The following is a 25,811-nucleotide window of genomic DNA, read 5'->3' as shown; positions in this document are numbered from 1 at the left end:
TTTATGGTGGCTGGGCAGCCTCTGCAGCAATGTTGTGTGCTTCCACATCAGTTCGCAGAGAGCTGATGCACCGATGGCACTGGGATCCTCAGTGTTTTCCAAGGGCCAAGAATATTTGAAGGTTTGCATCTACCTTATTTTTTCAAGGGACCGTCTTGTATTCTCTGCAGAAATGGAATTCCGTCCACAAGCAGAGGTTAGAAAGGACCCGAGTGAAACCTGCAGCTTGTGCTATTGCCGTAAGGGAGCACTATTCCGTATTTAATAAATGACAGTCATGTTCTCTGCCGTATCCAAGGCTGTGTGAGAAAGGTGTGGTATAGATGGGTTGAACTGGGAAGCCAAGAAGAATGACTTCCCTTTAAAAAAGAAATATTATTGTTGTGTTAGTTTCCAGTTTTTAGGGCCAAGGGAAGAATTGCCAAGTCTCAATAAATCACCCACTGCTGCCTTTATTGCTTCCTGGAAGGAATTCTCGGTAATGGTGTTGGCTATTCTGTACATGCGCTGGGAGAAACAGCAACACCCGTAGTCATGTCGTGTTTTCGTTCAGTTCTCAGTGACCTGTATCTGGTCCTCTCAACATCTCTCGGCCATCCAAAAGCAAAGCATGGTTGGGTGATACTGCAATGCCATTACAATGGTGCCACTCTTTTCCCCATAGCATAAGGGAGGATTTCAGTCATCAGGCTAGATCTCTAGCCATCTAGCTGGGAGAACCTACATGAAATAATTGCTACAGCATCTCTAACAATGAAACTACTGGAGCAACTTCATCCACCATGATTGGTTCTTGGTGACCTTGTGGTTTTGTGTGTCAAAACCAGGAACTTCTGTTTAGTAAAATTCATTTGGGTTAAGTAAGATCTTGCTGGTATAGGAAGCAGCCAGCAGGCAGCGTTATCAAACTGTTCTCACCCCAAATCCATATCTTGGGTCTTGTGTAGCTCAGAAGTTCAGAATCTTAAAACTTGAAAAAGCTTCTGCAGCTTTTTGTGACTCTCCCCTAGAAAGGCTGATGGAGCTAAAAAAAAGGTAGAGTTGTTATCATTGAGCATTGGTTTCCTCTTGCTTCACCTGTTTAGCATTGAAACCAGCCTTTGTTTTGAGTCTGCTGTGTAACTGCTGGATGACAAATTGTCCTAAGTCCTCCTAATCTTCTAGGCAGAAATTGAGATAGCACATTGCTTGTCTTCCTTGGAGCCATCTGGAATCTGAAGGCTCAATCCGCCTTCAAGGTTGGACCATCAATAGGCACGTATTTTGTTCCTGCAGTGATGTTGCTGTTGAACACAGCCCGTGGCGTCTTACACAGCTAAACACACCTGAGTGCTGCCTCTGCCATGATCAGGGATGTAAATTGAATTAGTTTAGGCAGTCCTCAGGTCATGCCAACCAAGAAATCCTGCAGTGAGTCCCTACTGAAAACTGCTTCCCCTCTCCAAAAGCTCTGACCGTGTCTCACGTTGGCGTCATTTCCAGGCCAACGTGGGGGCTGCGGCAGGAAAAGGCCATGCTCCCTGGGCACTCCTTTGGTGTGTGGGACATAGGGGAGCCACAGGCATTGTAATAAATAGACGTCCTTTAGACGTCATTATAACAAATAGACGTCCTATAGACATCATTATAACAAATACACCCCTAATCAGCTCACAGGGAGCTTTTTGTATCTTCTAACTCGCAGCTTCTTGGCTGATGCTGAGCGTTCATTTAGCTACTCTCATATAAGCAATGAGCTCTGGAAAGTTTTTTGGGTTGGGATTAGGAGAAGGAAAGCAAGTCTGAAAAACAAACAGGAAAATTATTCTTTCTTTTTTCTATATTTACCCATTTTTAACCCTTGTGTTAAAACAAACACTCGACAGAACTCACCCAGGCTATGCACTGACTAATGTGATGTTAAAATGTTCCTTTTGAATCTGGCTTTTCATCAGTACACAGAACAGAAATCCCCACAGCTTCCATCAACCATGAATCAAACTTTTTTTTCCTGTAGTCTAGGAAAGCAAGGTTAAAAATAGATCATTAGTCAGGTTTTCTAAGGAAGTAAGGCTCACAGGATCATACTGTCTGTGTGTCAATCCTTTCCTAATAACAAAACCTTATTATTTAATCTACTTGCCAATTTCAGCCAAATTTGACAAGGGAGTAGATATTAAACCTCAAAGATATTAAGTTCTTAAAACGTTCATGAAATCAGGAGAGAGATCGCATTCATGCCCTCTCTGAGGAGAGACCTGAGCAAGAGTTCAACTATATTATTAGATTATACCAGATAATATTATTATAAATAATATATATATTATTGTATTATACCAGAGAATCCACATGAGGGGGGAAGAGAGGGAGGCATTCCAGCTCTGGGAAGTGCCGATGAGGAGTTTCACACTGTCAGGATCTGTCCCCTGGCCACCACGCGGCTCCTTCTGCTGCCCAAGGAGAGCCTTGGTTCTTAACGCTTGGGGGCTTCTCAGGTTCCCTGATGGTGGGGGTCTAGTAAATTCCTAGATAGTTACATCAGGCATTCGTTTTTATATTGGAATACTTCTGCCTTTTTCTTTCTGGAAGCTTGCCTTGCTGTTTGGAGCTTGGGCTCTTGAGTAAGGTCAATGAGCATTCCCAATAAATGGGTTGTGCTTTCAGGGGGAAGGGCTATGTCCATACCTGTGAACAAAAGGGACAAAAGCGTCCTTCCTGGTCCTAAAGGCAGGTGACAAGACTGGCTATTACAAAGAAAAGAATTGTCACAAGGATCAGAGAGGTTTCATCAGGTGCTCTCTGAGTGAGCTGTGATGCTTCCAAAGGCTGTTCTCATTGGGCTTCAACCAAACCTGAATAAACCTGATAAAAACTTCATCTGGAAGGGTGAAAGAAAGTGCCAGTTTTGATGCAGCAGTAAGTCCTCTTTCCCCTCTCTTTGCCAAAAGCCCAGTTCGCTCTCTTTCTCTGACTACTTGTCATTCTGAACATCAGGTTTATGGTGCGTTTTAAAAAACATGCGGGTTCAAATCCTCTACCTCTTTACAGTACAGAAAAAAATAACTGTTATATTTTATTATTTGTGTTTGATTTAATTATATCTGGAACTTTAGAAATATTGTGGCACCTTGTCCTTAGCTAAACCTTTCCAGTAGCTCCCTATTTCCTTGCGGATTGTGTTTTGGTAGTTGAGATACTTAGCATCTGTATTTCCATATGTTGTGTGTATTTGAGTCATATCACAGTTGGGAATGGAAAGCACTTTATAAATGTCCCCTTGCTCTCTTTATTCGTATAGACTCCTTCCCAGTGATATTTCTGAATGATGCCCTGACTTTTAGAGTACTCCTATGGGGCACAAACAGAGAAAAGATGCATAAAGCTGTTCTTTTTGTTTGTTTTCTTCTCCTCTCAGTGTAATAAATGATAAAAGAGAGTTTGCAAAGTCATTGCCTGGCTCTGTAGAGTGCATCTTCTCTGGTAGGTTGTAGGTTATCAGAATGTGTACAGTGATAACAAGCAATGTACAGGGAAGTTTTTTCTTCTAGCTAATGTGGTTGTGAAAGTACAAAAGAGTCAGAATGACTATTTTTGTTTGTAAGCTCCCTTCGGAGCTTACTTTCAGCACTTAATTTCTTTCAATTTATTGTCTTTTTTAGTTGCAAATTTTTAGCACCTATGTGGAACTAGTTTCTAATGCCTTTGTTTAGTGTATATAAAGTTGTGCTATAAAGTTGTAAGTGCTGGAAAGATCTAGGGGAAAAGTGCTGATTCCAATGGACACTTACTATCTTCCTCCCCTTTATCTGTGCCTTTCTAACATCTCTATTTCTGTAATTCTGTGCCCTGAATTTTGCCCTGTTTTCCCAAGGTGACATGATGACCATGACATAGGTTATGACCGTGAGTGGCTCCTAGTGCTACCTCCCATGTTGCGTTTTCTTTCATGGCCATTTGGCTGTTGCCAGACAAAGTTTGATTCATTTATCTCCCCATATTGGTTTCCTGATTTGCTGTCCAGTAATTTATGACTGCATGGATCTTAGGTGCTCATTACACTGCCCAGTGACCCTTGCGACCCCATCTCCCCACCTTTTTGGCCCCTGGGCCAGTTGTTGGCCCCTGGGCCAGTTGTTAATGCTGCAAGATGGAGGGCCTGTTATGCTCATGCCAAGGTGGATAAAAGGTCACCAGCCTCATCTCACACAGCTTTTAGCGTATGGCATCGTGGAGCAACATGGTGGCTGTGCAGTACCATATAAGAGATATTTCAGCAAAAGTCCACAGCAAAAGTCACATGCTAGTAAAGGCTAATCAACCTTTTGATTTCATGTCTGTTGCCAAATTAAAAAAAAAAATAAATGAATAAACAGAAATAAATAAATAATCCACCCTGAATTGGTTTACCATGGGAGTAAATTTTGGGTCAGTTAAAAAACAAAGAGGGATGGATTATAAGGGCCTGTTTAATAGCTTGCTGTATAAAACTGGAAATGGTTTGACAATGTGGTGGTTGACACGGAAACAGAGCTGGGATGGAAAATCTCCCTGCCTGAAGAAGATTGGAACGTCAGTACTTCTTTTATTCTGCATCAACATCCTTTGAAGGTTTTTGTGCAATGCCAGAGGCCTGTCAGAGGGGTGAGCAGGAGGTGTGAAGAGTTTCTAACAAATCAATGAACAAGGTATTCAGGTGCAGGGTTCTACTTGTCTAGTTTTTCACCCTTGCAAGCTGAGAACTGGAGTTCTTGTTTGACCACTTAATACCAAATACCTGGAATTTAGACAGTGAGAAGGTGATTGTGCAGATACACAGATGTTGAGGGTAAAACCCATATGTTGTCTCTGACTTCCCTGCAGCCTGGGTCAGAGCTGACTTCTCGCTATCCATCAATTGCTTGTAGCTGCCCGTGTCCTAGAGCCATTTAATTTACTAGTAAAGACAAAGAAGATACCTGTCCCAGCCAACTGCCTCCAGCTTTATTTGTTATTTTCATCATGACGCCAACTGTACTGAAAGACATGTAGGTAGCTGAGATGTTGCTTGTGTGGTGAGGAGCCAGAATATACGGTCCAGATAGATATACTGCAGCTTGAGGGGAGTATTGTGAAGAAAATACTGAGTAAGTGGCTTTATGTGGAACAGTATCTTTGACTTCAGCTTGGTGGAATTCCCCCAGTTATGGACATGCACCTTTTGCAGGGTAGGACTTTATCCTGTGCATAAATACAAGCAGAAATGCAGTGCCAAATGAGAGCATGGTCTGGTGGCCTGGGCAGTTATTGGTGGTGGTATTTTCGAAAGCATGTCAGCAACATGTTTGCTTTCTTCACTGTTTGGTGGTACACTATCAATTAGAAAGATAAGCTAGGATTTTTCCCTTCCGTCTTTTCACCACCTGAGCTATATTTAAAACATGAAAGACTGAACACTGGGGGAAGGTGAAGAATGAGCAAGAAGGGAGAAGTGAATTGCTTCCTTTCTGATGGCTATAACTGTTTACACTAATAGTGCAAACTTGTGCATTTTTTGACCAGGATTGATTTTGATGGTGCTTTTTTTGCTGTAGTGTAGATCCTTAGTATGGGGTTATGATGCCAGTTATGCAACATATGTAGAGTATGTGTAAAATGCATCTCCAAGTACCTGCATGGGCAAGCTTATCAACTCTTTTTTTTTTTTTTTTTTTTTTTTTTTTTTTTTTAAAAAAAAAAGGACTGTAACTTCTGAAAATACATCCTCTCCCTGATGTAACGTACAAAGATCCAACATTGTACTTCCCCCCTAGAACGTCTGGGGAAATGCACTTTCCTGCCGACATATCGTCCTTTAACAGGACTCCTGCTGGTAGGACCTTGTGTCCTGCTGTGACAGCCATGACCATGTGTGCCACTGATTGTTAGTGGGCAATATAAACCTGATTGGAACATGCCCGCTAATTGGTTTGAGAGCTAGATATAGACAATGCTGTTTTATAGCAGATTGTGTAGATAGGCCTAGTCATAGGGTTAATTCTGCTTGACAGCACATCAGCAGCATCTTGAGAGTAATTACCCAACTTAAGTTTTCCCACAGTTGAATTGAGATCTTCAAAGGCTTCTACATTTACAAGTATTATTAACCTATATCTGAAACATGATGTGCCCACAAGGGCTAATTTTTTCTTTCTTTTATTAAATATACAGGTTATAGGGTTCATTTGCTAAGTGCTAAGCCCTTAGAAGAAAACACTACTTGTTAGAGAGAGAAAAATCTGTAGTGCACGACCAAAGCTAATGGTGCATAATGCACACATCATTGTCTTTTTGCAAAGACTTTAAAACAAGTTAAAATTTAGGTCTGGCTCCCTTCCTCTTTCCCTCTCTTCCACCCCCCGCTTTCCACTTTTAAGAAAATCAAACCACTTATTCCTATGTGCAGAGTGAGTAAATTGAAGACACACACAAACAAAACCCTCCTAGGATGTTGTTCAATTAAGTGCAGATCATTGGATACAATACATATGACATTAATGAAACGGTATCTGCTTCAAAAATAGATTGGAAACATTCGTGAATAAATTAAATCCTGTTAATGACTTTTTAAAAATGAAAATGAATTAAAACAATATTTATTTCATAGGAACAACTGTGTGTTGTGATTCACAGAATATAATTTAATCCTGTTTTAAATTTATATTCTATTTTCTGTGTTCATTTTGTGATTTGTCTTTTAAAATATCTTCTTTGTAACTGTTCATTATAAAAACCCAAAATATTAAAAATCACAGCTATCATTTGTGTTCAAATGCCATTGAATGCATAAAATATTAACACACGCAGATGGGCAGCCTTGTTAAATGCAATATTTTCTGGGGGGGGAGGCAAATGGCTTTTATGGCATGAAGCGGATCTTGTAACTTATGATCTTTTTATTTTCTTTTGCAGGTCAGAGACGAAGTTTGACTCCAATTCAGGTATGTTTAGATTTACGGTGTTTTGCTGAATGTACACTACTCAGGTTAATCTCAAAAGAGTAGTTTATCAGTTCAAGTTCAGTTTAGTTTTAAACAAACTGGGGTAGGTCAGCCTTAAAAAGGATCTTCATTTCTCACCCTCTAAAAACAGCATCATTACAGTGAAACATTTGCTTTCGTTCCTTTCATTAGTTCCTGTCTTTTTACTTTTTCCCAGAAGATGATCAGGAAGATGTATCTTGCAACAGGCTTTAATTGATCCAGAGAAATTAGAGTGCAAATAAATGATAATACAGGCTAAAGCAAATGGAGGGTTGAAGTGAAGTTTGAGAATGATCACAGCTTTAAAGGAGAATGTTTTTCTTCCTGGTGGACAAAGACATTTCATGGGAATTTGAAGTCAGTGCAGCCTATCTGTCAGGAAACAGATGATTTGTCATCAAATTTTCGTGACAGATGCATGTACACAATGCATGCCAGACCAGTCTGTAGAGCTCTCTCTAGGAGGTTTACCAAAAGGCAGTCTCTCTCCAGTTGGCTTTTTAAAGAATTTTAATGTGTTGTAGGGATTGGGAGGGAAGTGAAGGTCATTCTAACAGGTTAATGTGTATCTAACAAGACGAAAAACACAGGACAGCAAACAGGGGCACAGTTGGGAAAAAAGCAGAGCTCCTAATACCAGACTGTTATTTATTTGGTTAACTATTCTTGGCTGTTCCTAAACGTTAAACAATAGTAGATTAAGAATAGGCTGAAGTCCTGAAACGAGCTGAAATGTCCATTGCCTGGCAAGGTCACTCAAAATAATTTTTTTGTTAAGGTGGAAAAGAGAAAGCCTGATATTATCATGGCCATCTTATGTTTAGGCCTATGTTGTCTTCTAATCAATTTGCTTAATGCAGTGATTGTAATTGTTTATAATGATATGCATTTTACAATACACATTAATCAGATTATTTATAAAATAGCTTGGTTTCTTTTATCCCAGCTACAGCTTGATTTGGGTTTGCAATGTGAGGTATTACTTTGCTTTTTCTTTCCACACTAGATTTTATCTTTGGAACTGTATGGGAGTGAAACCTACAGCAGGAAGCATTTATATAGCTAATTCCAGCATCTTTTGTGCTTGAGTCATCTTGCTTCTATTATGATTTTAGTCTATGATTTTGAGGTTACTTGTTTTAAATGTTGCTTGAATGTACTGTATGCTAAGATTGTTTCTTAGATCCTGACCAAACAGGTTCACATGGGGGGATAGCTTCACACATTTTGTGCCACCCCCCAAAAAATAATGTTGTGGAATATGGTGTTAAATATCTCACTTTTCTGTGGAGGGGGAAATGCTGCCTGCAGGACTTTTGGTTAAGCTACACACACTTTTCTGACTTTTTATTTTGAAGCAGCATTCCTGCTCTGTGCCCTGCTCCTTGGCCACGAAGGCAGGGGTGAGGGATCTCCTTGGTAGCAGAGCACAACTTTGGCACCATCACAGCTATGGCAAACGCCTGCTCAGTAGATGCCATCAGGCCTTCATGATCGGCTCTGTATGTTGAACATGAGCTCTTAAATGTCTGTTCTTCATCTGTGTGGGCTCCACAGGCTTTCTGTCCTTCAGTGTGGACCCCTATTCTGGGTGCAGACTTCTGCCATATCTCACACAAGCCTGGTTATCCAAAGACAGGAGCACTGGCAGGCTCTTCTGCAGGCACTCCTTAGGCATTATTCCTACAGAATAGGACCAGATGTTAGAAAAGGATTTGTAAGTAAAGACCTTTTATCATAGACCACACAAAAAAATATATAAATGTAAATGAGCAGTAAAAGCCCCCAAATCTTCTCTGTCTCCACGTTTTTTGCTGCTCCTAAATATTCTCTGGACTTGTACCAGAATTCTCTGCAGCAGGTGGTCAGCCAGCTTTGTTTACTGAGCATCAACATCAACAGGTACCGTGGATGTCATAGGGAATTTTATGCCTTGTGCCATGCTGCTTTCCACTTCAGAGTGCTTTGTATGCCATCGGGGATACAATTTGGGAATGTCCAGGGTTTAGGAACTTTTTAGATTTATTCCCCCTTTTTCTGCAGAGCCTCACTTTCATCTTCTGCTTGACACCGTTCCCCTAAATCCCTGAGGAAACCTTCGGTTTGAAATGTTTCAGGCTCTCCTGTCATGGGACCCTGGCCATCTGCCCAAGGTTTGAAGGCTTCTCACCTGGTGATCCAAGGTGAATCACCAGTGTGGGTGGCTGCTCAGCCCAGGCTGGGCTCCGACTCAATTTATTCTTTGCCCCAAATGTTGTCTTTGGAACAGGGAATTACAGACATTTAATGGCTTGGTCTTATCAGTGCTGCCTCTTTCAGTGTCACATCCCAGGACAGTTGTTAAATGATAATAGAAAAAGAAGATTAAGCACACAATTAAGATGGCATTTTAAGAAAAAGGAAATTACAGAAAGTTCATAACCTTAAAGTGCATTTCATGTCCAGAAACACCAAGGCTGCAAAAATCTTTATCTTTGTGAAAAGTAGAGCAGCCTTCCCTTTACAGGGATGGTGCTCAGATCTTTCACCAAGAAACTCTTCTTAGTGATCAGATAGCATAAGCACTTAGAGTTTATCTTTTGTTCCCAGTATGTGAGAGCAGAGGAGAAATAGAGACACTGAGATCAAGTCAGCATGTTTCACCCAAATAAAACATCGTTGTTTTTATTTCTCCACCAAACAACTTGCTGTCCCACTCCCCAAACCAAACAATACACCCAGACCTCCTGGTGGCTCAGAGTGACCAGGAGGGACGGGAGAGATGCATTGGTGATGGCAGAGAGGCATCTTGGTAAAAAAAAAATCTTTTTCTAGTATGAGGGAATAAGATGCTCAATGTAGCACCATGTTCTACATACCACGTGCCTTTGAAATGTGTAAATGTGGCATTGCTTTTAAAAGGGCTGCTGCCATTTGAAATCAATGACTCTGTATTTATGTGACCTTGAGTTCCTCGAAGACACCTTAAGGTACTTTCATGTCCCTCGTTTCGTTTTGAATTCCCTAGACTGTGATTCCTGAGTAAACCAATGATCCTGCAAACTGGAACAAACATGCTTTGTTTGAGTTTATCTCATGTTACTCAAAACAGCTCAAGTGTTGAACCTGAGAATGAGATAATTTTATTCTAGAATGAATATTTTCCTACAGGGAGCTGTTCTACAACCTGCTGCGTGCCCTAAATTAACCCTAATGTTAATTCGAGTTAACTTGTGAGCCTTGATGTGTCCATGTTAAGCATTTATCAATGCTTATTGTACTTCTTTTGCCCAGAAATATGTGTGAAGTACTGAGGAATTAAAAGAAGTCTTTCTGAAGCAAGTACGAAGTCTGGAATACAGCTTTAAAAGTGCCCAGTAGGCTCACCATAAATGAAACCCTGGAAATAGTGTTCAACACTGAAATATTAGGCAAACATTGTCAAAAGAAGATTAATTTGAACTTGAGAATTAACTTAAAAGAAGGCTGTAAAATTCCTATAGTGATGATCGGGATTTATCATATAAATAGCTATAACATCTGTAGGGGACGCACATTCCTCATCCCATGACTAACAGTTCCATCTGAGGAACTTTTTTACTCTGCTGACTCTTTATAAGTCTAGCTGGCAGAATTTCTGTCTCAGAGACCAGGGGGTTAGCTTCACGCTGTTAGAAGATCCCATGAAATGAAACAATTTTGCTTTCCTGTCACAATATGATGAATTTTGCTGGAACTGGAAATAGATTTTTCTAAAAAAACTTGAAAGCGAAAAAGATTCGAAAAAAATAGTTTTTCTCAAAATTTGTTAAGGAACAAAGTAAACCACAAAAAAAGGCAGCTGAATCAAATTTGTTCTAATTATTAGAATTTTGGGAGTGTCTAAAATACGTGGTGTGCTATGTGCTTGGTTAGCAAATTTTAAAGGCTCGTATTTGCTTTTGGTGCAGAGCAATACCAGGCGTATAAGAGTGCATTTAAGAATGTAAGAATTATATTGGAATGTTAAGCTAAGGAAAGATTTTTTTTTTTCTTTAAAGAAAAAATTATACTTGTTTATGCTGTTCAATAGCAGGGAGAACTCATAGATCTCAGAAGTTGCCACTGAACTGTGTAATCCCACTTTAGAAAAATAAGCATGGAAAATTCAAACAACCATCTCAGCACGTCCTCTGCTCACCAGTGAATGGTAGTGGTGAGTTTCCTCCTGCCTGCAGGGAGGGCTGGAGCTTTCTTGGAAAGTCTCCTGTGATATTTGGTGTATCCAGTCTGTCGCTGCGGAGGTGAGCCATGTGATAGTCAAGTGATAGTTTTGGCAGTGAAATTGTGAACGGGAAGAAATCCGAGGTTTGTTTTGTGTTAAAGGGGAGCCACAAATCCCCGGACAATACACTCGGACTCCAGCGGAGTCTCTTTTGTGTATGTGTCACTCAGAGGGTTGAGCAGAGGAAGTCAAAGGGCGCAGTGGCAGAAGAGAGAGGCACGTCCAAGGGCACACGATGCCTTTGGCTCTATCTGCATCACCCCCTGTGCCAGCCTTCCCCTCCTCCCAAAAAAAGAGATGCAGCTCCAAATCCAGCTTTTCTCTTTCTTCACTCAATTGAACCACACACATCTGCAAAATTTAGCGAAATGCACAGATCATCTGTGTGATTTTGTACCACCGTTTGTGTAAATACTTCGGAAAAACTTTCCAATTAGCATCAGGAATTAAGGTATAATAGCTGCCTGTGCAGCGAGAGGCTGTCCGGAGGGACAGCTACACACCAGCTTTTGTTGGATCCCTGCCACCCCAGCAGTCAGGCACAAAGCAGGTCAATGAGACCCCGACAGTTTCTGGAATTTCCTTTGCCTGCCGTGTCTGGAATCACAGTGTCTACTGGTGACTCTGCAGTTTGCTCTCCTCTCTGCATGTTGCTTTTTCACCAGAATGACTGTATCCCCGTGTCTTCAGCACTGCATAGCGCTGCCACCCCTGTGTCCCCATAAAAGTTGCCATCCTCACCTCTCTCACCTCTTGTATTTACTGCTTTATTTCCCTTAATAAGGCCCCTGTAATGTACTAACTCACTGGGCTACATGATTCAGCACAGGTGTTAGAGAACAGTTGAAGAAAATTATAAGGTTGGGGTGGTCAGATGTTTTCCTCTCATAAATTCCTCTCAGCTACGCTTCCAGATGTTCAGCAGTAGACTTTCCAAACTCTCACTATCAGCCCTGATTTCCCCTAGCCTGTCATCAGTCCCATTGTACGAAAGCCATCGGTACAACTAGCAAGAGCACAGGGAGCATTTCTGCTGAGTAAGAAAGAAATGAAAAACAAAAGATACCTTGAAAGTGAGCATCTCTTATTGAGCCTTGCTACTAGGGAAACCTAAAAGACACTTAACTGGCCTGAAACCTTAAGTCTCTGTAGCAGCAGGGAACTTAGTAATATCGTCTGTCTATCAATGGATTGGTAGGTCTGATTACAGGTTACCAAATCAATTCCTAGAGTTTATTGATGTCAGCTTCTTCATCCAGGAACTGCGTCCAAGCTGTGTTAGAGCTGTTCTTAATTTCATCTTCGCAAGGCCGAGTACGTCCAGGAACTGAGGCAGAAGAGACATTTGGTGTTCATAACAAAATCGTATCAACAATCTCATTGGTCACCTAACAACCAGGGAATTAGATTTAAAAGCATAAATTTCAGAGTCTGTAAGAGGGAAAGTGGCAAAATCAGCAGAGATACTGTAGGGTATCTGAAGGGTGCCCCACAGCTTTCTGGATGAGGCAAATGACCTCTCTGGAGTCTCTTTCTCAATGAATTATTTCTTTCTTCCTTGCCACCACAACTGTGTGGGTTCCTGAAAGGGTGCATGAGCTGGCACAGTGAGACAGTGGGAGAGAGCAACTACATAAAGAGAACAGCAGCTCAGATTATCTTACTTGTCATTACTTGTTAGTGCTATTTTGCTCTTGGCATTAACAACTCTACAAGCAGATCGTTAGGGATGCAATGGCTGGAGAGCACGGTCTGTTATATTTGTTCAGCACTGGGACACGTCCTTAGATCCAGATGCAAGCTGAACCATCTGTTGAATGTTTTCAGGGCCACGCTACAACGTGATCTGGAATATACATGGCTGGGACATGTAACTGATACATCCCAGTGAGTTATGTGCTAGTAACAGCGCTGACCTGTGGTAACTGATCACCACCCTCATATTTCTCTTCTAAAGAATGGCAAAAGACGGACAAATTATTTCAACATATAGAACAATGTTTTAATTCATGAAGGGCTGATGAAAAATGTTGTAAGCATGCAGAAAAAAATACATATCTATGATTTTTGAAGAAGGTTGCCAGAGGACTCCAAAACGGGACATTTCCAAATTCTATTCATGGTTTTCCAGTTGCAGATATTTTTTCTCCCAGTTTCTGTTCATCTTACTTGTGTCCAAGCTTGACTATTCCTTGCTATGACAAGCATGATTCTTCTCAACTGTCAAATTATTTTTAATAGAAAGCCTGTCCATTTCCATAAGCTGCATCTGTGAATCTAGTAACTGAAGGCCAACAGCCTCAATCGGTCTTACAACAGACTTCAATCTTCCTGTGTGATGTATATTTTGCATTTTTCTGAATGATATATTCCTCCCTCCAATAAATCCTGTTTGTGTTCTCATTAATAAGGCAGCTACTTATGAATGTTCTGCCCTTGTGAGCCTTGCTCACTGTGCCACTCTTGCACAAAGCACTTTTTTGGCATGTAGCAAGAAATGTGTGTTAAAGGGCTTCACTCACTGAGCCAGGAATATAATATCAACAAAGACAAATACAGTTCTATATTTTTGTCTTACATATACTTTAATAATCGTTGCTGCTTCTTTCTTGTCTTGCTCTGGGAATCTTTCTGAAAAGCTTGCAATGTGTTTAAACTGGTTCTGTAATGAAAACATTTACATTTAGGTTTTCCATTTTAATATCATTCATGTAAGCAAATTCATCAGATTTATTTTGGAGGATTTTTTTTTACGCTTTTTTCTAAGTACTAAAGATCATCTTTTCTACTTTTTATTTCATTGTAAATATAAAAAAAAGTCTGTCCTTAAGAAACAATTTGGAAAAAGTCTTATAAGACATGAGTGATGTATAAATCATGGTTTTATTACATGGAATTGGAAACTGCAGTGTTCTGTTAAATTATTATATAAGCTATAAAGTAGATTGGATGAGGATTTTTTATTTGTCATAAATGTAGTCGCTTCACATAGGTTTGGTCTATAAGGGAATTCATTTTGGTAGTCAGCAAAATTTCTCTTTCAAGTTAGCAACATTCAGCAGCATAACATCTTTACTGTCCTGGAGAGCTGGATTTCTTAAACACAGAAATGTTGTGATGTTTGCTTAGACCTGTTAATCATTGTGCAGTTTCTTACTAAACAAGGCTACCTAATGACTTTTCAAGAGCTACCCTCATTGCAGTCTTGTTCAGTGGGCAAAGGAGATTTCTGGTGATACTCTTGAATTATCCTATGCTTTCAAACTTCATAAAGAGTATAAAGACGTTTTCAGTTCTCTTTAAAAGAAAATTCATTCAGTCAAATTAACCCTGTTACAGACTAACTGTGATAATTAACTTTGCCATAGTCCCATTTAATTAGCCAAAAATGGAATATGTGCAAAAGAAGCCACAAGAATGGACAAGCAGGGTGGTTTCTGGTCACAGCTGTGGCTCATTGAGATCATTATATAGCTCAAATGCAATTTACTCACACCATGTACAGTTCAAGTCAGTTGTATTGTTTCATTGCATTATTAGTACTCTATTCATTTAACCATGAAGTGCGGAAGGAAATTGCTTGTCTGCTTTGTAATTTGGAAGATGAACTATAATTCATTTGTAAGTGGAGTATTGCGGCACTGTGCATCATATATGTATATACTTATGCAGAGATTTTGAAGAATGGCAACGTGGGATACTATTTAGCTCACTGCATGGTCTCAGGAAACGAGAATTCTGTAGGATACAAGATTTCTTCATGTCTCCACTACCTTCTGATGCAGAAGCTACTGGTATCTGGGTATATATAGGTGGCTGAGATGTGCAGGTTTGAATGTAATTTGGATGGCTTCTCCCTGTTTTTAATGTTGTATGGGCATCCACCTTGGACAAAGTCCCTTTTCCCTATTACTTTTTCCTCCTGTCCATTGTCTGTCAAAACAAAACATAGTTTGTTTTCATTACAAGGCTTTCAAGGGAGAGAGATGTCTATTGCTATCAAGCATGTTCAAGACCTAGTGCACTTTATTCATTCAGCCTCCTAGGTCCACCATAAATCATGGGTGGCCTTTACGAAGTATCTCCTTTTAGCACGAGCAAATGAAGTTAGGTTAGAAAGAGTCTTTAGAAGATAATATAAAAAGCAGCATGGTAAATGTATTCAACTGCATTACAGTTTTTCACTCTGCCTACACAGTCACCAGTACCACAAAATTTGTGTCCAGGGGATCTGTTATGTGCAGAAGAAATACAATTTTTACAAATGGTCTTCCCAGACCCAGAATCCTTCCCCTTACTGAACTGCATGCTCTCTGCAGAAGAACGCATGACTGTGGCTTTAGATAAAGGCCCAAATTTCTTTATTAAAGTCCAAATGTAGTAATAGCGGAATGACAATAAATATGGTGAGGGCTAAGGCATGTAGAAGAAACAATGCAGACAGAGTACGAAGTTTTCAACAGTTCTTGAAAACAAATATTTCTGTCATTGATATGGGTCTAAGAAGGCAGGTTTTTACATGATTATCTTAGGATCATTCACACATTCATTCATTTCTGAAAACAAAACAAAACAACAAACCAATAACCAAACAAATTCGGCATTTGTGAACATGAATGATACTTAACACAATGGGGCCTGGAGGAAGTTAAATGTCTTTGTCAGTGGCCAGTTCATGAAATCAGTTTGAATCTTGAAAGATGCTGAGCAGCTCTCCCACAGGCCACAAGAGTTGAAGATGTTCCACACTGCTTATGGATCAGTCTGCCTGTTTTCTATTACTGTGGAAATAATACAAATTTTGAAGAGAAAAGGAGGGGAAATCATAGAAGTGGTGCTTCATGAATATCCAAGAGATCCTAATAACGTGTTTGTTAATATTGTATTTGGTACAATCTGATGCATTCTCAAGACATTGTTTCTTCCTCCTTAAGAAGTGACTTTTTAAGCTGTATCTCCCTCCCAGTACGTTTGAATTTACACTGAATTAGTAAATTCGTCAGTCCCCACTCCACCCTTCAGAAAAGGCAGAAAAAAAAGATATCTTAAGTACTTCCATTCCTGTTTCATTCATTCCCGCTCACCTGAGAATTCCTCCTGCTCTCTTTCCTGGTGACTAACAGAAAATTTCATCTCTCGTTTGGCTGGAGGCCAAGCAGCTGAGAAGGTTGGGTTGGGGCCCTTCCTTGATTTAAGGAGTGACTGAGGCTGAGCTGGGAATCGAATGCTGACTCAGTAGTTCCTCACCCCTCCTTTGGGTGGACTGCTGCATCCGTCATCCTGTGAAAAGGCATCCCTTGTTCCTCATAGTGCTTCCTGTCACGTCTCTTTGAAAATGCACAAGGCCAAAGGAGGAAAGAGCAGAGTGCAACGCGGCAAGATGGCCTCTATGAGATACTAAATTCCACCCTGCTTGGTTTCTGGTGGAGAAAGGAAGTTCTGCTCATCTGATGCCTTGCTGAAATCAGAGGAAAAAGATGAAAAATATGGCTTTTCAGCTGAGGAGTGTTCCTACTTTTTCATCTACAGAGCCTATCAGCTGCTGCTTGTTGGGTTTCCAGTTCCAAGTGAAACCAAACCAAACCTAGCCCAACTCCCTCAGCTGCCCTGGCTCTCCTTGCCCTCTTTGGGAGGAACCCACAGCTTCGATAAGGAGAGCAGAAAGCAATAGGGTCATTCGAGCTGTGATCATCTAGGGGTGCTTGGCCTGTGTTCAGCCCAGAGGAAAGCTGGGGCTCTGTAAAACCACTGGGATGAGCACTGCACTACCAGCCTCATCAGCCTTGAGGACAGAGGAAAGGGCAAGATCAAGGTATGCCCTGCGTGCCCCTCCTCGAGCCCTGTATGCTGCATATTGGATGTCTCCTTTGATTTCACTAGCTTACCTTACGGGATGGGCCAGCCCACAACCCAGCACCAGGCAGAGAGGACCACTGAAGTGCTTTTGATGAATTTAACAGGGCAGGATGACTATGGTCAATGTGTGCACTATTTTTTTTATTTTTTTTTTCTTTTTCTCACTACCATGAATTGCATTTTCCTTTCTGGATTTTAGGCAGTATCTCATTGAGCACCTTATCTTTTGTGCCTGAGGACATGTGGTCCAAAATTGTACATCTTCTGTTTTGATTAGCATGGTTTATGGGGTCGTGAATTTGAATAAGAGGCAAAAGTTGGTTTTGTTTCTTCTCCCTGGGTTTGTCAGAGAGGAAAAAAAACCCAAAAACTTAAAATCTTTTCTATACAAGATGATGAGAATGATATACAGTATTAGTTGAAAGAGGAAGAAAATGTTATTTGAAAAAAATAAAATTGTTTCATGTCATTAGATTGTACAGACTAGCCAAATAATAATGATTAATGGCAAAAGATTCAATGAGGATCAAAATGTTTTGTTTTTCTTTCAGTGATAGAGTGTTGTAAATTTATGACCAGTAAGAAACCATACAAAAGATCTGTCAGCTTTTACTATTTCACATTTTGGTCTCTTATCAAAACTGATTTCAAGTTTTATAGTACTAAAAGTAAGAAGAAAAATGCAAGCTGCTTTTAATCAAACTGGAATGTTCAGCGATCACCATTAAACTCTTTACAGTGTTGATCTGAGTATGAAGCAAAGAACATTAATTTGTCTTTTGTTGACTTAATTTAATGGCAACCACAGCATTTAAGATGTAATGGTAGACAAGTTTGTGTCATACCACTGCAACTGCCACTGTACATGTGAACATCCATCTGCTTAGGATTAAGTGCTAAGTCAAAACACCGATGGAGCCTAAAGCTGCCAGTTTAAGTCAGCCACAGTTTGCACTGAGTTTTATGCGAGAAAGGACAGCACCATCAGGTCTTAAGCCAGATGACTGAATCGAGTTACAGGGACTGAAAGTATTTCTGCAAGGAAAGCATTAATAGATCATTGCATGATCTGATTAAGGGTATTGGCAACCTTGTTTTCCATCTGGGGAAGGAGGCTGAGTTGCCATTCTCTGATATACCATTGTCATCCCTTCCTGCTGCTCTTCACAGAGCAAGGGGTCCCAGACATTTCCTCAGCCATGGTCTAGGTGTCTGAATGATCCTAGAACTGTATGCCCTTCCCCAAACACCATGCATATCAGTGTCATAAAATCCATATTCTCGGTGTTTGGTTGTTCTGCATAAATCACTGGGCATCTGCCTGAACACCGGTATCTGATCTTCTTTACTAGCTGTAGTAGCTGAAGTGCTTAGATTATTTACACAATATCCTTTTCAGGGTATCTTTCTGTCTAGCTTTCACACAATCTTTGTGTGTCTGTGGAGAAACACCAGCATTTCATTTGGAAGCATATTTTATACAGGCTATTATCAGATCAAGAAGAGAGGGATCATCTTATCAAACTGTAACCATCTACCTTCACATAGACATCTGAGCTTCCTCCAGAGTTAGCAGGAAGAGATAAGGAATCTCAGAGGGGTTCAGCCCTTCTGCTGGAGAAGTCTGGCTGGCAGTGCACTGAATCACTGAGTGAGAGCCCATCCTTGCTCATTAACTTTGATGGTTAAGGTTAGGAGAGATTATCACCAAGGAATGTGCAGAGAGCTGGGGCTGAGCTGGTGAGATCCCCAAGTCACTTCACACAGCTGCTGCTGTGGAGGAGTAGCAGAAAAAATTCATAAGCTTAAGAGGAGAACGATCCAATTAGTTTTAAGTTCTTCTGTGTGTCAGCAAACCACCTGTACACACAGCTTGGGAACAGTGTGTTTATGGGTAAAATGAGTTTACTTGTGATTATTTTAGTTCTGTTTCTCTTTGTGTTCCTTTTCATTTCCCTTTACTTTTCATCTTCCAAAAAAAAAATATATGTTTATGTGTCTGCAGTTATCATTACCCCAGAGAACTGCGGTGATTTTCTTCTGCTTCCCTTGAAGTAGGAGTAAGAATGGTCAGATGTGTAAAAGCTGACAAAATGTATTTTGTAAATACATTATTCACCACTGCTCGTGCATTCTTGGGCAGGATGATAAATATGTAATTGAAAGAGAGACTGCTTAAGGGTAATGAGAATGAATCAAAAATGTTGTAAATACATTATGTTTACTTTCAGTCAGGACCCAAATATTAAGTTGGTCTTTGGCATGCTGTAGAAAGCAGGTAAAATTTTCCAAGAGCTTAGTTGGCAGAGATTTTGCTGATTTTATGCTGCTACTTGTGAACATTTAGTAAGTCAAAGTCTTGTAGTGGATGCTAAACATTTTAACCAAGCCGAGGGCATGTGACACAATAAATGCAGATGTGAAAACTGAAAAGTGTCTTTTTAAAACATTAAAATTTAGAAACAGAATTATTCTGTTTCTGCCTGTTGCATTTCAAAGCAGTGGTCAGGGGAACAGAATTCCCCTGTTTATACTCTCCTTGAAGAAATGTTTATCCGTAAGATTTCTGGTTTTTGAAAGTACCCATACACTCACTTCCATACTATTATCTTGCCTTGACTCAGTGATTTTTTTCTTCCCCCCTATGGAGTGCCATACGCTCCATATTTAAGGGATTTAAATGGAGTCCCAGCAATATGGATTTGCAGTAGGGTGGGATTTGGAATATCGACTCTCAGCACTGATAGACTATCTCCAGACTGACAAAGACACATTTAAGCTGAAGAGTGGTGGAAAAAATATGCTAGTACATTAAAAAAAATAATTTTAAAATGCATAAAATACTATGTTGAGGGCTTTGGAAAAAAAAGTTCAAAAGCCAAGAGTGGAAGATAATAGTTTTTCTCTGAAATCTCACTCCTTCTTGCATTAAAGGATAGGAGGAAATCCCTGACTGAAGGAGTACTGACAGAGCAGGTCATGCATTACTGTCAGCATTAGGCTGAGGCAAACTGAAGTCGTGTTGGCCATTGCTCTCCAGTGAACTGCCGTAGCTGGAGATGAGAATCACAGGAGGTCTCTTAGTAATTTGTTCTGGTTTCTTTACTTTCTGCACATCCGAGGCTCTTCTCTTACAATGGCATACGTCAGGCATACCTGGACCCGTGTCGTTGTAGTGTTTTGGCTAAGCAGGGCTGCATTTTACTGCAGAGGAGCAGCATGCTGTTGAAACCTATACCAGCCGCTACTTTTACTTTCTTGGTTCCAGACATCACAGCATAGACAGTATAAAAATTAAGTTCTACTCCTAAAAACCCAGAGAAATGGACATAGCAGAAGTGTAATCTTAACTCCCTTCTTCTAGTCTCTGTAAAAGTAATTTCTTTAATGATACATTAACATAAGTTTTTATGTTCCCTTTTGCTTTCTCACACAAGAAAGGTCAGTGCCCAAAGGACCTACTTCTGGCTGGGAAGTGGGATGCACTGGGGAGGCTCCCTGTGGGACGTGCCCCTCCTGGGTTCCTCTTTCTGGGGAGGATGGAGAGGGTATGTGACCACCTCCCCACCTCCTGTGAAGATGATGCACAATATATGTCTGGGACCCGTGTCTTCACACAATTAGGGTACCTGCTAGCATGGCACTTGGAGTGGTAGGGCAGCTTGCCTGTGTCTGGGTGGGAACGAGGACATGGACCTTCATCTAAACACCCTCGGCCCCAAGTTGATCTGCTCACCAAAGGGGTGAACCGTACAGAGCCTTTGTCCATCCCTCCCCCCGTCCTCCTTCCCACAGCAAAGAGGGATATTGGGAAACTTCAGAAGCTGAAACTCATGAGATTTCCACTGGCACTTTGCCTCTGAGAATGTTTTTACTCATCCGCAAGTGATTGAGCTTTAATGAGTTTCTCATAATTTGTACAAGCAGTAACAGTATATTTCTTTCCTTCCTTTGCCAGTGGTTCTTGCATACTTTTTAGAAATTTTCATAAACCGTATTGGCCAGTGCCAGGCTTAAACCTTGCACAGATGGATGTAGTCAATAACATTAAAATACCTAAGTAATCAAACATATTACAGCCTGCAGTTCTGCTTTACCTTTTGGATATGAGTCTGTTCTTCATACTTTTTTCTTTTTTTAAAAAAAAAAAGGTGGTCTGTTAAAGAACCTGAAAGAACAAGGTAGAGTGTTCTCCAAATGCATAAAGGTTAATAAACTAAGGGCATTCAGTGTCATCTTCAGTGCAATGTAAAGGAAAAATTATCTAAGTTATGCAGACATTCTATCTTTAATTCTGACTATATTTACAGAAACTTCCTATCCATATCTCATTAATTCAACATTGTGGTTTATTTGTGCAAGTCTGTTTTAAAACTAATGAATGATGGGGAATTAGAGTTAACAGCAATGATAGCAGGTATCTTAAAAACATTCAAAGCAAGAGTGAAGACAGTAAAACGCTCCACTCTCAGGAAGTCAACTGATACTTGCTGAAGCCCGTGCAAATATTTAAATGATCTAATAAAGATCAATGGAGAAAAAAAAAAAAGAAAAATTATGTTGTATGATGGGCATAGGAAAGTAGATTGTTAAGCACAGAGATAGCGGAAGGATATGCTAGTATAAAGCTGCAAATAAAATAATTGTTTGCACTGCTCACCCAAGACATGTATTTGAATGTATGTATAGCTTTTGGTCTATATTTTTACTGTATTGATAGGTGAAATGTTCAAATACAGGTGGATAAAGTTAGTCTCAGAGGCTGTGGTAGCCACTGTTAGAGGCTGTACAGTTGGATTTTTTATTTGAGGATCAAACCTGTACTTGGAAACAAGGTGAGGGACTTGTGTGTGCAGGATAGTTTGCTTTTAGTTGGCAAGGAGAAATAAAAAGTTTGGTTTTGTCTTTTTTTTTTTTTTTTTTTTTTTTTTTTCCGTGTATTGAACTGGGACGGGTAGTATATCCCTCAGATTTTTTTAAACATAAATTGATATCGGAAAGGGAACATTTCAGACAAAGGCTTGAATTCTATGCTTTAAAAATGAAAAGTGGAAAACAGTTGAGCTATTTGATTTTTTTCCAAATACTCCAGTTTTTCCAGCCAACATTTTTTTTTTTTTTTTTTTTTTACAGAATTAGAAAAAATTTATAGAAAGTTTTCTAGAGCACTAGAGGGTATGGTTCAAGGAAATGTTATGTTTTAGAAAGAAACTAAAAACAAATTCCCAAATCTGCCATCCACTCAAAAATCAGGCCCATTTAATTGGATACTTAATTAATGTGATCCACAGGTTGGTTTCCTAGATCATGCTATCAGCTGGCTGTGATGGCCTTTCTTTTTTTGGGATGCCCTGGCACAATGTGGCTGAACCCATTTGTGACCCTTGGGAACGCCAGCAATGGGGACAATCAGTCACTGCACACCGAGCTCACTACAAGGTGATCCCTGTGGTTCAGATCTTCCTAGAAAATTATTCCTAATTTTGCAAGGCTTTTAGACAACATTTCTTAGGGTGCAGACTCAAAACTATTTTACTTAAGAGTAACAGCATGAAATGTTACAGCTCATGATGGCAGTACTGGACACAAGTACAGAGGTTGAACATTGAAAATTTTGCTACCGAAGCTGCTTTGAATACAACAGGGTAGGAATCCTTCCTTCCCCATCCTGTTCTCCCCCCACCAAAAACAGACCAAATCAATAGGGTGGGTTCTGTGCAAATGAAACACCCTCATGGTTCATGTCAAAACATACAAATGTTTTAATCTGGTTGAAGGTGGGGCTCTGAAACTGATGTCAGATATGGCCAGGGCTGAAAATTTGCAGGTCATTAAGCTGTTGCAAGGGAGGGAAGTACATCGTAAGGTCCATTTTGGAATGCGGGTCTGAGGTCCCCAGGTCCTCCGGTTCTTGCTCCAAAGCCAGAAGCTGCAGGGTGTGTTTGGGCTTTCCATGAGATGCTTTATGGACTGTTGCTTGTGGCATGGGAACCAAGTCATTTTTCAGAAACTGATTGTGCTCTTGGCTCCGTTGTTTTCCTGCGGAGACTTGGACTGTATTTCACCTCTTTAGTTGTTTTATAGGGAGGAATCCTATTGAGAACACCTGGAGTGATACAATTACAGCACGAGCATTTAAAACATTTGGTATGCCTCAGCTTTCTGGGGAGCTGAGAAGTGGGTGAGGGCACCAAGTGTTTTGTGTGACTGCAAACCTTTTGGGGTACTAGGTGCTGCTTAAATTCCAGTGGAGGTTTGAGCCTAGAACAGTCCCTTTTAGCCAGCTGAAGGCAGAACTTTTCTGTTGAGCCTAAGAGTGCTCCACACTGAGAATGTGTGCTGTTTGGGCTGAAAACAGATATAACATGTGAAGGATAGAGGAGGGAAAGCCCAGCAACTTGTGCTTTCCATTCCTTCCCCATCCCTGCAACCTCCATGGTTGCCATGTTGCTAAATCTGCTTTGCCTGCTCAGAACTTAAGCAAAGAGACATTGTACTTGTGTAGGGTTACGTAACATTTGAATAAGGTCCACATTGGTTGAATGGAGTGGGATCAATATTGGGGTAGCTTGGCATCAAAATCAGATTTTGTGTATCAAGACAAGGTTGGGAACTGGCATACTGTAGCTTTTCTTGAGCAATACTTTTTTTTTTTTTTTTTTTTTTTTTTTTAAGCAGTTAAGTCCCTTTTGTGGAAAGTGCTTTCTCTGCTCCCAGCTCTCTGAAGAAAGAATTATCCCAGATAATAAATAAATAAATTCTGGATTTGCATACTTTGCCTTTTGTAATGCTGCAGTAGAGGAGACCTTTGGTGCTGAACACGGAGGTTTGCCTTATTCAGGTTGCAGTGTTTCTGTCAGTCAGGGACAACACAGTAAGTCAGCACGCAGTCAGCATGCAGACCTATGACTGTTCTCCTTCCTGCATGTAAACCTGAAAGGCAAAGAAAGCTTAGACAGTGGGAGTGTGCCTTGTCATATGCCACAGGCTGAGAAGCAAACCAGTCTGGGGGGGTCACATCATTCACAGAGCATATGGCCAAGTCCCTGCCTCACAGTCGAGGTCACCAAAGAGCAGCCTGAGGGGCCAAAAGTGGCACCAGGTGATTTTATAGCTACATTGGGGTAATTTCTAGACCATTCCCCTCTCACAATCTCTGGGAGCTTACTTCTCAGGTGAAGAGAAAGCTTTCAAAAGTGGCAAGGCGGTGTCATAGCTAGAGCTCTCACTGGTAGGAGAAACATCTTGGTTCATGTGTGAGTCCTGAAACTTGGGCAGAGCAGAGCACTGAGCTTGGCACTGTAGTGCTTTAGCATCACCCCTAAGGCAAAGTTTAATGAGGCTGCTGAGTCAATTCAACACCTTGCTGACACAGGCACTGCATTTCTGTTTCCCTTCCTCTCCTTGCCCTGTACACTTTTACCTTGCATTGCCTCCAGTGGTTGTTTGGTCTCTCAGTTAACTGATTCAGCCCGCTAGCCCAGAAAAAAAAAAAAATATATATATATATATATAAGCAAAGAGCCAGTGGCCAGTGAGTGGTCAGGCAGCAGTGGGACTGATGCATCTGCAGGTGGGGGCAGGAGAAGGACAGGAAGCCCTTGGATTGTTTTGGCTGTCTTAAACCTTTCTCCAAGTCTTTCTTGCTAAAGCTTCTCCACTTTGCATACAAAACAGCAGAAGCTGATCAGAGCAGAATCCTGCATGTCCCTGAGCTGCATCTCCTGGGACTCACAGCCATCAGGTCACTGGCTGCTGTGGGCTGAATGTGCTCTCGGTCAAATCGAGACATTCCCATGAAAACATTTGCTTTCAGAGAGTAATCATTTCACGTTTCTTTTATTTAAAAATCTTTTAATGGAAAATTTTCTACTGAGCCCTTTGTCAAGTTTTTTGTTTTGCTTTCTGTGGCAAAAGTCTCTGAAACACTTTGCTTTTAGATTGGATCACAAATGCTTTTCAAACCTGAACTAAATCTCTAAACAGCTCCATCCAAAATCTAATCTAATCAATGCTATAGTCCTGTGACTTCACGCTCCCAAGCAAAGATGGCTCCAAGAGAAAGCCCAGAAACCCACCTTGCTACCTTTTTGAGTGAAAAGGAAGAGAAAAATTTCCTGTAGTATAAGGAAAAACTAACAAAAAGGAGAAAGTGTAAAGGTGGAAAACGAAAAGTTGGACACACAGGGTGTGAAAAACGTTAAATTGAATTAAAATCGAATCAAAATCCTGACCTGCTGCTACTTTTCAGCTTAGCTAGTCTTGCTCACCATCAGCTGGCATGGGCTGTGTTTCTGCTGGCTAAGCTCTGTGTGTTACCCATCCCTCTTCCAGCCAGGCCTTTGCTTCCCCGCTCTCTCCATCCGAGGGCTCTCTCAGCAAAAGTCTTGGTGGTAAGCAACCAAATAAGCAATTGTATCTATGAGCTGTGAAGCAGCTTTGCTTCAGTAAGCTCAGAATAACCTGCAAACTTGTTCAGCACTATTTATGCCACGTTTCAGACGAGTTTACTTTTGAAGTGAATATTCAAGCGAAATGACGTACCGTGCTGTCTCTGAATGCAGAGTGTTATTTTACACCTTGTTAGGGCTATTTTTTTCTACTTATACACAGTTGGACAAGTAGAAGACTGATGGGATGAACAAAAGAGGTGTTCCTTCCCTGAGCATGCCAAATCCATTCTGTAAATGTGGCATTAAAAAAAAAAAGACACCAAACCACATAGCAGGAAAACC

At 40.6% G+C, this 25,811-nt stretch overlaps 1 protein-coding gene and 1 long non-coding RNA gene across 3 annotated transcripts in view; one reads left to right on the top strand and one right to left on the bottom strand.

The window, feature by feature from the left end:
- Positions 1–25,811, top strand: part of MSRB3 (methionine sulfoxide reductase B3) — an 83,371-nt gene that overhangs the window by 36,959 nt on the left and 20,601 nt on the right. For both annotated transcript variants that reach the window (XM_084511454.1, XM_084511453.1), the window contains one exon: positions 6,907–6,935. In XM_084511454.1, the coding sequence (XP_084367580.1) occupies positions 6,907–6,935 (29 nt within the window). The remainder of the gene's footprint in view (positions 1–6,906; positions 6,936–25,811) is intronic.
- LOC311430386 lies at positions 15,671–16,614 on the bottom strand. The gene is made up of 2 exons (XR_014688753.1): positions 16,305–16,614; positions 15,671–16,001 (listed from the first exon to the last, which is right to left on the bottom strand). It is a non-coding gene; the product is annotated as an uncharacterized lncRNA (long non-coding RNA).

Source organism: Aythya ferina, assembly GCF_964211825.1.
Source record: "Aythya ferina genome assembly, chromosome: 1".
In the NCBI taxonomy this organism is placed as follows: Eukaryota; Metazoa; Chordata; class Aves; order Anseriformes; family Anatidae; genus Aythya; species Aythya ferina.
The sequence above is the reverse complement of the archived record's forward strand: the minus strand, read 5'-3'. Positions and strand labels throughout refer to the sequence as shown.